The sequence below is a fragment of the Episyrphus balteatus genome, chromosome 1 (genome assembly GCF_945859705.1).
Source record: "Episyrphus balteatus chromosome 1, idEpiBalt1.1, whole genome shotgun sequence".
NCBI lineage: Eukaryota > Metazoa > Arthropoda > Insecta > Diptera > Syrphidae > Episyrphus > Episyrphus balteatus.
In genome coordinates, this window is record NC_079134.1 from 89,490,000 (window position 1) to 89,502,331 (window position 12,332).

Below are 12,332 nucleotides of genomic sequence, written 5' to 3' on the forward strand. Positions count from 1 at the left end.
GTAGTTTGAAAAAAGTTTTTTGTTATAACTTTCAAACTAAGGGTGGGCTAACGAAAAAAAGTGATTAATTGGAATTAGTTGGAATTAAAATGGATAAAAAATGAAAAAAGGATAAATTTTACACTGAAAAAAAAATGTTTGATTTTTAAGAAGTTGGTACTTTGAAAAAAGAGTTTTTTCGTGTTCTGAAGAAGAAATCACTTCACACCATTTCATATTTGTTGTTACTTTTGAAATACGTTTGGATATATATATGTAGTTTTTCTAGTTACCTACAAAATAAAAGAAATAATTGATTTTGAGACTTGAAAAATTATTTGTATGTTGTGGTTTTAAATGTTAAATGTCAACTTAAGCTTCTTAACAGGAATGTTATATGGACTACATTCAATCAAATAAAAATGTTAATACAAATTAAAAACATTTGAGGAGCAATGCAAACACCAGTGGATTTAATTGTTGTTAATTATAAATTAAAAAAGGGTCGCTGAGGTGTATACGTACTTTTTTTTGGTGTGGTAAATAAAAACTAATTCTTCTATAATTTTTAAACTAAGCGTAGGATAGCAAAAATTAAAGTTGGGCTATCCCGAGCTAACCTTGGGCAAACAAACCACGGTTTTAAACTAACGATTTTTTCACAGGAAAAAAAAAAAATTAAAATTTTTTCGGTTTTTTTGGTGTATATTTTGAAAAAATAGTGCAATCAAGAAAAAAAAAAGTTGGGCTATCCTGGGCTAACGTTGGGCAATCGAACCACAGTGCAAAACCAACAATTTTTACACTGAATAAAAAAAGTTATTTTTTGTGGTTTTTGAGGTGAAAAAAAATAATTCCGTTATAATTTTAAAACTAATGTAGGGCTAACGAAAAAAAATCTTGGGCTATCCTGGGCTAACCTTGGGCAATCGAACCAGACAGGTTTGAAAAATAAATTTGCATTTGGGGTGCTAGCTTCACATAGCCCTCAATTGATCATACCTTGTCTTCTTAAGCATGGTAGAACACTCCTTCTATGGGAAGGGGTAGTTAACTAGTTTCAACATCCTACTCCTCTTCGACTGCTGTCATGGGAGGCCCTTCTGCTCAGAAAAGTTTCATGATCGCATAGCTCTCAGCTTCATAGTGTGTAGTAGTCATCGCTAAATACAAATTTATTAATGATTAAAATTGCTTTTCTCCCATTACAATAAACTCATTGTTATCTATTTTGGTTTTTTATCATATATATTTAACTTTTGATAATTTCCAATTGGGCTTAATGATCGATATGAAAAAATGCAATCAATTAAAAAACTAATTCATTCTTTTTCCCAACGTTTCTCCGGTGTCTTCCGGCTTCATCAGGGGGTTTGGATTTATTAGTTCTTAAAGAAACAATTAACAATGAAATGTTTTATGAATAAAAAACTAATAATAATTTGTACATTTAAATAATTTAAACAATTTGATTACTTTTGCACTTACTTTTCTGGTTAATAAATCGTCACGTGAGTTCTTATTTGTCCTATAAACCAAAAACTTAACTTTTCAGGAGAGCGTTTTTAAACTTCAAAGTGGTGGTTAACTTATTTTTTTGATCCTAATCACAGTGATTTGTATGTTTTTTGAAGGATTAGATATTTCCCCAACCATACATAAAGCAATCTGCAATTTTCGGTTTTTCAATATTGATTAAAATGAGTTTTAAAAAAAAGTAGTAAAATGAACAGAGGACACCTGTCCATACAGTTACAAACACAAAAGCTAAACATTTTTTCTCCAGTGGAATTTGTATTGGATATAGAACACAAAAACAGAAAAAATAGGAAACCAATAGAAATCAAATTCAACAAAAAATCAGTGCATAAAATTAAACAAAAACAACACCCATATCAGTGCATAACAAAAAAAAAATAGACCAGTAATTGCAGTGCCGAAAAACAAAAAAAACAATAACAACATCAACATTAACCACCTCTCTGTTATCACAAACAAAAAAAAAAAAAAAAATATCTCGCGTCGCGCGATGCCCATGCACCCATACCTATAGCACATCGAGTATTCCTTCTTTTTCCCACCCCCATCTTTCTTGCAGTCAGATTTGCCTAGCAGCTGTAGTATTGTTGGTATTCATTCATCTTCCATACCGCAATTGTTATCAAATCTGATTCCAGATAAATTGTGGTATGTGTTGGTAAGTAACCAGGGGCGGATCGATGCAAATTATCACTTAGGCATAACACTAGTGATAATTTAGTTGAGAAAAGCCCAATTGGAACTTAGTCAAGGAATTCAATATAGATAACTGTCTGGATTAGGTTTTTTTTTAGTTCTGAATATTTAAATGGTGGGTAGATTCAGGGTCGATTATGCCAACATTCGTGGGCTAAGGTCGGATTTCTGTGATGTGTACATTTATACTGTACAAAACAGGCCAGCTGTTTTGGCATTAGGTGAGACCCAAATAAGTGAAAATTCAGATTGTTCTGAATTTAATCTTCATGGGTATTGCCATTTATATAAGAAATGATGTAGCTTATCAACTCCAACCACAGTATGGCCCGTGTGTAAACACCAATTTTAATTTCATGTGGTTAAAATTCACGGTTAATAAGCGCATCATTCATACATGTTTCATTTATCGAAGCCCCAACCTGGACAGTAATTCAAGTTCTAACGAATTTGATGCTCTGTCCGACTCCATCCAAAAGATTGTTTCCCTTTATCCTCACACTGAAATCGTTATTACGGGTGATTTCAATGTACACAATTCTTCGTGGCTTCGCTATTCTGGCCAGACAGCACCCGAAGGAAGGTGTGTCGAGATTTTCGCTGAATTAAACCATCTTACTCAGCTTGTTGATGAGCCAACTCGAATATCAGACGTTAATGGTCAAGCTGAGAACACTTTAGACCTCTTTCTTACCTCTGACCCTGATAAATACACTGTTAATGTATTTTATCGCCTCTAGGTAAGTCAGATCACTGTGTCATATCTGCAAATTTCTCATGTCTTAAAAAAACACCAAAGAAAACTGTTTGGCAATATGAGAAAGCCAACTGGGAGGGACTCAACGATTTCTTTAAAAAATTTAACTGGTTACTATGCTTCCTCGATAGTGACGTTGATTCCTGTGCAGATATGATAACAAATTTAATTCTCTCCGGAATGAGAAATTTTATCCCCAACAGGGTTAAAACAATCAAACCGAAAGAGAATTCGTGGTTTGACTCGAGCTGTAAAGAGGTAATCAGGGTTAAAGAAGTAACGTTTCGATGTTTTAAAGCCAACCCTACTGAGGAAAACCGAACAAAGTTTAAACAAGCAAGAAAGGCTAGCAACGCTCATATTCGACGGACCAAATTTCTACATGACCAAAGATTACGACAAAAAGTACTACAATGTCCCACAGGTAGTAAAAATTTTTGGTCATTTGTAAAAAATATTAAAAACTCTACTTCATCTTCCGTTCCAACGCTTGTTAACAATGGCACTCCTTTTGTTAGTTCTCGTGAGAAAGCTAACCTTCTTGGCAGGCAGTTTGCTGCCAATTCAACTCTACCAGAAAGTGTCATGACTCCCCCTTAACTTGATAGAGTAAATAGTTGTATGGGACCCATCTTTTTTCGTACTCGTGGAGTGGCACGAGTCCTTAAAGATCTTGACAAATTAACAAATTAAACAACCTATTACTTTTTTTTTTAGTATAATTTATGAAATTAACCTTTATTGAAGAAGCCACTTGTGAGCAAAATTAATTTTTTTTTATATGTAAACAAAAATATACTTTTTGTAAGGTTTTTGGTGTGCTGAACTCGAATCCGAAGTCAGAAAAATTCTATCATATCACGTTTTTGAAATATTCCCGTTAGAAAATCTGAAATGTCGTTTTTTAACAGTTTTTGAGGTTATGTTCTTGAACGTGGTGATTTATTTTAAATAAATTTGTGACAGTTTCTAAAAGAACTAAATGTTTTCTTTTAAAGCCCGTTTAAATCTTTTCAATATCTTTTTTCTACTTTGAGAAATCTTAAGTTGAAGTCAACTTGTTTTGTTTATCTTCTCTATACAAAAAAATCGTATGTTTATTTGCGTTTCATAGCAAATCTAGAATAGTCCAGTAATTTTAGGTTTTATCTGCGGAAAAATTCCTACTGGGCTGAATTTTGGTATACAGCTTAATGACGGCTTTGTTATGAAGATGTGAAAAATCGACATTGATATCGTGTCCGCGTTAAGAGTTATAGGGGTCAAAGGGTCACAAAAACTGGTTTTTCACGATTTTCAGCAAAACGGTAAGTCTTATCAAAAAATTTTCAATGCAAGAATTGTAGACCAGATTATTATATATAAAAAGTGTCATGACACTTTTTTTTCCTAAGACCCACCGTATTTTTATGTATAACGATTCAAAAAGTTGAAGTTTAGTTGTAATCGTCATAATCCTATTCCGGAAAAAAAAAACTCCTAACTGAAAAGTTCCTGAAATTTCATTATTTTTTTAGCTTGAATTTCGTTCCTCAACTGTTAAGAATATGGGGAAACCAAAAATAAATGGAAATTTTCGCCATTTTTCCGATTGGGGCCCTTCTCCCGAAACCATTTTCCTGGGAATTTTTGTTTAGAATATGTCTGAAAATATACAGGGTGTGCAAAAGAGAATGAACAACCCTAAAACGGCTTAGAGCTACACTTATGATTGTTCTAAAAACAGATAGAAAAAAGTTCTATCGCAACCAGTTCATAAAATATGGACTTTTTTTCGTTCAGTGTATTTTAAATTTTATCATCTTATGTTTTCGTTCTCTACAACCACGAATGAATGAATTTTATTTATTTCTTTTTTTTATAATTTTCTACAATAATTGTATGAGTACAAAAACGCTTTAAAAACTGCAAAGCTATTGCACATTTTCGTAAAAAAAATTTTGAAATCTGTTTTTTGATGCAAAATTTAAAAAAAATAATTTTATGAAAAATTTTAAACACCTGTGGTATAAAATAAATCTATAGAAACCTAGGTGGCCAACTTTCTTAAAAATATTCTGGTATAAGGGTCTAAGATCTAAAATTTTACAGGAAGCTTTGTATTTATTCGGAAGAAATTGAGAACTGTCTCAGTCGAAGTTCAATAATACTCATTATTAGGACCACCCTAATTTATAACATCCGTCAATCGGAGCCGAAGTTTTTAATGTTTCATTTATTATTCTTCTCAATTAGGTCCAGATTTCAACTATCCACTTGAGTTTTATGAATCTACTGAAGAACTATGGAAAGATCGCGGTGTGCAGCAAACTTTTGAAAGATCAAATGAGTATCAATTAATCGATTGCGCGAAATAGTAAGTGATTTAAAAAAAAAACTATTTTTTTTTTTCAGAAATTATAAAATCAGTCTGCCAACTATATCATAAAGTTATTGCATTGGTGTGGTTTATACACTTAGGAGCAAAAAAACGGAATCAAATAAATTATTTTTATTAAAAACAAAAAATGCAATGGTTAAAATAATGTTTCTTCAAGTCTCATGGTCTCATCTAAAAGCTTGAAGTTTTTACTTTGAATTGTTGGCAAAAACATAAAAATGCGTACCATAGTATCATCGCTATCTGTCAATAAATTGCTCTACATTTTTTTTATTGTTAAATTTTCTTGATACTCTCTGTTTCAATTTCAGTCTTTTTTTCCTTACGTTACTATTGACGTTATCTGTCAATAAATTGCACTTCATTTTTTTAAATGGTAAATTTTTCAGATGCTCTCTGTTTCAATTTCAGTTTTTTTTACTTACATACTTCTTTTATGTTGATTGGATCTTTACCGGTTTTTAAGTTCCTAGCATTGATTTAAAGCTTTTGTTTTAAGCTTTTTAATGGTGCTATTAACATTCAAGTTTGTCAATTGCATCCTCACCAATTATCGTTTTTACAGAACGCAAAGTTTGATTGATTCCATTTTTTACCTCCTAAGTGTATATCAATAAAATAAAACTAACTATTTGTTTTAAGCTCCTTCAATTTTTTTTTTTTTCAAATATATCGTCGGCACAACGCGAAAACCGCGGATCTGTTGTTTTGACATTTTCACTTTTTTCACTTAAAACGACGCATCATACTTAATATTGGTCCGTGGTCCCTCTATTCACTGCATCGATCCCAATCCGCCACGAGTTTCCATAAGATTGCATGAGTTTTCAAAACTACAAATTTGCAGATTCGTGGTTTTGGCTTTGTGCCCACGACATGTTATGATTTAAGAAAGTATAATGTGAAGAGGAACTAAGTATATTAACTTATGGACAAAATGAAAGTAAATATAATAATAATCGAATTTAGTGTTAAGCGAATTTATTGTTATGTTCAGAACAAAAAAAGTCAACTTACCGTAAATTAATAACTTAATTGGCCAACTCATAGAATCCGTCGTATCCGTTAAATCGACGGACTCAGCTGATGACTTGCTAAAATATACACGTTCTTATGAAAAAAACCCAAACACGACGGACTCGGCGAAGGAGGATTATAGGTTGGTTCTCATAAGAATGTGTGCATTTTTAAGATCTTTAAGTTAAATTCGATGACGTAACGGATGCGACGGATTCTGTGGGTTGGCCTTTTCAAAGCTTTGGCTGCGTGATTTGTATTATTCTGTTAGTTTTAAAAATGTTTTCACTCATTTTCAAAACTTCCTCACATAGTATCTTGCCATATTATTAGGCCTTAGCGATAAATTACCAAATAAAACGATCAAAGCTATTAATTTGACCGATCTGGTAAATCTCTGAGTTTGAATTTTTAAGCTTCTCTAATAGTCCAAGCGGCGACCGTCGAGTTACTTAGCTCATAAGGTTAGAGGTTAAAATTGGTGTCAAATGAAAGATAAGTTGATACTGAAAATAAAAAAATTGGGTTGCCACTTCTAAAATGGGAACTTCCATGTGGCAACCCTATTTGAAAGGAAAAATTGTCACATAACTAATACATTCATATCTTTGTTGTTTGGCCAGATAAAAAAAAATTTGAAAAGCCAACCGAAAGCCAAAATAGTAAAAAAAAAAATAATTAAATAATATAAAGAACGTAACCCTACAAATGTGGCAACCCCATCCAAATGAAAACAACACTGAAAAAAATCTTCTTTGAACAAAACAGTATAACTTTTTATGCACTAGAAAGCTAAACTATACGCCATATTTTAGATAATACTCCCTTCTATCTAAAAAATGTCGGGTGCCACCTCGCAAATGCAGACAAGTACTCGGCAACCCTATCCAAATGCTAAAAAACCCAAAAATCACTTGTTTTTTTGGCCAAAGTGTATAATATTTGATAGAGTTAAAGGCTGTAAAATACATCATGTTTAGCTTAGACTCTTTTCTATCTAAAAAATGTCGGGTGCCACCTCGCAAATGCAGACAAGTACTCGGAACCCTATCCAAATGCTAAAAAAACGCAAAAATCACTTGTTTTTTGGCATTTGGATAAGGTTGCCGAGTACTTGTCTGCATTTGTGAGGTGGCACCCGACATTTTTTAGATAGAAGAGAGTCTAAGCTAAACATGATGTATTTTACAGCCTTTAACTCTATCAAATATTATACAAGTGATTTTTGGGTTTTTTAGCATTTGGATAGGGTTGCCGAGTACTTGTCTGCATTTGCGAGGTGGCACCCGACATTTTTTTGATAGAAGGGAGTATTATCTAAAATATGGCGTATAGTTTAGCTTTCTAGTGCATAAAAAGTTATACTGTTTTGTTCAAAGAAGATTTTTGTCAGTGTTGTTTTCATTTGGATGGGGTTGCCACATTTGTAAGGTTACGTTCTTTATATTATTTTATTATTTTTTTTACTATTTTGGCTTTCGGTTGGCTTTTCAAATTTTTTTTTTATCTGGCCAAACAACAAAGATATGAATGTATTAGTTATGTGACAATTTTTCCTTTCAAATAGGGTTGCCACATGGAAGTTCCCATTTTAGAAGTGGCAACCCTATTTTTTTATTTTCAGTATCAACTTATCTTTCATTTGACACCAATTTTAACCTCTAACCTTATGAGCTAAGTAACTCGACGGTCGCCTCTCCGACTATAAACTTAAATCTTTGTAACTATTTTTTTTTAAGTTTTAGTAATGTTTAAGAGAAAAAAAAATACTGAAACAAATTAACTTACGAGGTTCAAGCAGAAATGGGACGAAATGTAACCAAAAAGATGCACTAAAAGTATGGCTAGGTGCTGTACGTAGACACCAGAAATTACTGTAGTTATTTCAAGAGATGTTAATTCTAGTATTAATGACCCTCGCAGCTGCTGGCCCGATTCACTCATTGAAATTGGATGGGTCCCGAGCGTTCCGTAACAATGCAAATGACGTTCCAATGTATTAGAACAAGTACTCCATTATATACAGTGGTGGCCATATTTTTAAGGACAGTATAAGTTTTTTCAGTATCATCGTAGTTTTATGAAAGTGCTATTTTTCCTAGAAATCAGTTTATTCAAATTGGCTCTTAGTTAAGAAAAGTTAAATTTGTTATGAAAAATATGTAATTTATCTCAAAATAAACTTTTATTATAAATGTTACATTGACCTCAAAATGAGGAAAGCATTTTTCTTGGCTGGAGGAGATCCATTTTTTTATAAAAGATACAATGACTGCAAAATTTTACCTCGGTGGCATATCGCTGGCTGAGCATTATAGGGTTGTATGTCAACTCACCTTAGTTTTGAGAAAATCGATCTCAAAGTTTTTTAAGGCTGGTTTTTGGATAAAATAGTTACATAGCAGTAAAGTATTGATGCAATCTTATAAAGGACCCTAAAAAAATCATAAAACCATGAAAAAAACATTAATTTTACCACAAAAAAGGATTCTATGAGCATTTTTAAAAATGTCATAGAACCTTTTTATGAAAAAGTTTGTAAAAAAATTTGAAAAAGGTTCTATGTTAAACATAGAACCTTATAGTTATAAAGAGCTTACATGCAATAAATGGATTTTATATAAAAAAAAGTGACTTCAACGTAAAATAGGCTTTGATTTAATTTAAATTTATTGAAGTTTTACACAAAACAGTCAAATTCTATTTAAAATAACAGAAAAAATACCACAAATCAAGTGGTTGCATTTATAGAAAACAACAATTTCTGCTTTTGTTGAATTAGGTAGGTACAAAGGAAAAAGACATGCTAAAAACAATTAGAATTTGTATTAAATCAATTGAATGCTTTTTTGCCAAAAAGATATTCGTCTTAAAACAATCATCTACGGTGCTAAATATATGCCAAAAAAATTTAAAGTTTGTTCAAAATTTTAATTTTAATAAGAATGCATATAAAATAAATGAAAAATCATTTCAATCTTAGCAGGTATCTACACTTAAATTATCTTAAGAAGAAAATTCTTGTTAATATGTAGTTCACTTTGATTTTAACAAAGTTTAAACTAATTTTACTTATTTTTATTAGAAATCTTATTAATTTAAGAGGATTGGATATTAGAGGAGTATCATCTTGATTCTAACTGCCTTATTTGTCTCCATGTATAACGTAAGTACATTTTCTTCAAGTTAAAAAAAGTTTTATTCGATGAAACTATTAATAAAAAATAAACTAATATAATTGTAAAGATGAATAACGAAGAGTACAATTCGGTTAGTAGAGTAAAATCTTAACCTTTGAAAAAAAATTTTCCAACTTAATCTTAAAAAAGAATTAGTTAATATTTTGTTTAATATTTTTGTTTTTTGGGTACTAAGGTGAAAGCTGAATCTCGTTTGCAGTTGCTTTATATATCTTGCCATCGGATTTAGGTTTGTCCGAAGGTACTTTTTGAGTTTTGACTTCTTTTGTTTTAAGTTAAGAATCTAAGTGTTTCTTTAACTTTTGCTTTATTTATACGAACTATGAAATTCTCAACCTCAATTATGAAAAAAAAGTTTTCAAAAAATCACTTCCAATTCTTGGCACACACAAAACATTACTCTAATTTAATTATGATGTGTAGGTTAGGTAACCCGAATGAATTATTGCAAAAGTTAAGGTTGGATAGAACATATTTTGGTTTAAAAAGTACAGAACGAGATACAAAAATTCTTTGCTGTTTAGCAAAAGCCCTTGATAATCGATAGTTGATAGTCAAAAACGACGAATTATGGAGCAAAATCGTCGTTTTTGACTGTCAACTATTGACTATCAAGTTAGGCGATACCACCCCTGTTGTTCAATACCAGCAAAAACATCAAAAGAGCTTTTATTTTTACTTTAGTTAAAAAAAGATCCTTTCCATAAGATTTCGTTTTGAAAAATTAGCGCAAATAAGTTCTATGTAACTTAAATCAATGTACTTTTTTGTTTGAATTTAATCAGTAAAAGAGTTCTATGTTGCAATTTGAATATCATATAACCTTATTATATTAATACATTTATGTGAAATCATGAAAGTTGTATGTCTTTTTTACCTGTACCGTCGCCAGTAATTTTTTTCTAATTTTTTTTTAAATTTTATTTGAAAGCCGTTGAAATTACGAAAATTTTGGTGTATAAAACTCATTTTTTGTATTTTGTATGAAATACACCCTTCTAATTCCCAGCCAGCGATATGGCGGAGTGACTTGTTGCCGTATGCCAAGAATAATATGGGTTTTAGATGCAAATTGTGCCAATGTGGCTAAATACTAAGGTTAGGTTAGGTTGAACGGGGTGATAATCCGACAAGTCGAATCATCCCACTCGGATGTCGATGGATCCTTTGTGATCCACAAGGTAAGGGTGGGAAGGAATCTAAATGGGTAAGGGAAGGATTTATTGGGAATTAGGTGTTGGAATTAGTGTTAGGTGCCCCCCTGAACCATCCTGAAATTTGGATGATTTTCATTATGTTTCTTAGTTTCAAGTACGAGACGTCATCTAACTCATCAAAGAAGTAATCTCCAAGAGTTGTTTTTCAGCTTTTTGCTAAACTGGGGCATTCGCAAAGGAAGTTCTGCCTCTTCGTCTTGACCCCCTCTACATAAGTCTGATGAGACAATACCCATCCTACTCATGAGGGTTCCCATTGAGTTGTGACCTGTAAGGATACCGACCAAAAGGGACGATTGAGGCCTGCTTAGCTTAAGTATGGTTTCAGTTTTGTTCTTAGAAGGGATCGGCCACAGATTTCTTGAAACTCGACAGGTTTCAAGTGCTGACCATCTGTCATTTGCAGAGTTTAAGAAGCTTTGCTTTAGTCTTCTTTTTTCGTGCTCCATTGACATAAGTACCCATGAAACGGTTTGGCACGGATCAAGTGTTGATCCTGTTTTGGCCAGTTCATCTGCTTTTCATTCCCCTCTATATCACGATATCCTGGGACCCTCGAAGGGTAACTGTGTTTGTTGTGCTTAGGGACCTGAGTATATTTCGACAACTTGTTTGGACTTCGTTACAACTGAGGAAATGGATTTGATTGCAGCCTGGCTATCTATGAAGATATCAATATTTTTGTCAAATAAGTGAAGTGCGGAGAGGATATTAGCTGCTTTGCAAACTGCAAAAATTTCTGCTTGAAAAATACTACAGAAGTCCGGGAGATAAAATGATTTGTTTATTAGAGGATTAACTGAAAAAATGCCTGACCCTGCTCCTAGGTCTGTTTTAGACCCGTCAGTGAAAACCGAGGCGTGATCTGCAATTATGACCCAGTTTGCCTCCCAGAGGGCTATGTGAAGCTGTCACCTCCAAATGCTAATTTTTTTTTTCAAACCTGTCTGGTTCCATTGCCTAAGGTTAGCCCAGGATAGCCCAAGATTTGTTTACGCTAGCCCACCCTTAGTTTTAAAATTATAACGAAATTATTTTTTTTTTCACCTCAAAAATCACAAAAAATAATTTTTTATTCAGTGTAAAAATTATTGTATATTTAATTACCGCGATTTTTTGTAATTCAAATTAATTGAATATTGATGCCCGACGTTTTGACAAGATTCCACCTGTCTTGGTCACGGGTAGTTTAAAATCTAAAAATGATTGGTTTTGCACTGTGGTTCGTTTGTCCAACGTTAGCCCAGGGTATAGCCCAACTTTTTTTTTCTTGATTGCACTATTTTTTCAAAATATACAACAAAAACCTTTTTTTCATATCAGAAACCGAAAAAAATGTGATTTTTTTTTTTCCTGTGAAAAAATCGTTAGTACCTATAAAACCGTGGTTTGTTTGCCCAACGTTAGCCCAGGATAGCCCAACTTTTATTTTTGTTATCCTTCGCTTATAGGCCAGTCATTATGTCGGAAAAAACGGCTTAGAAATGCAAAATGACCGAGAAAGCTAAATTTTGGATATGTTGTAGAGGATGCTTAAAAGCTTAACT

General features: G+C 32.4%; 1 protein-coding gene across 2 annotated transcripts in view; it reads left to right on the plus strand.

The window, feature by feature from the left end:
* Positions 1–12,332, plus strand: part of LOC129907415 (guanine nucleotide-binding protein G(s) subunit alpha) — a 298,316-nt gene that overhangs the window by 204,490 nt on the left and 81,494 nt on the right. For both annotated transcript variants that reach the window (XM_055983618.1, XM_055983627.1), the window contains exon 4: positions 5,207–5,327. In XM_055983618.1, the coding sequence (XP_055839593.1) occupies positions 5,207–5,327 (121 nt within the window). The remainder of the gene's footprint in view (positions 1–5,206; positions 5,328–12,332) is intronic.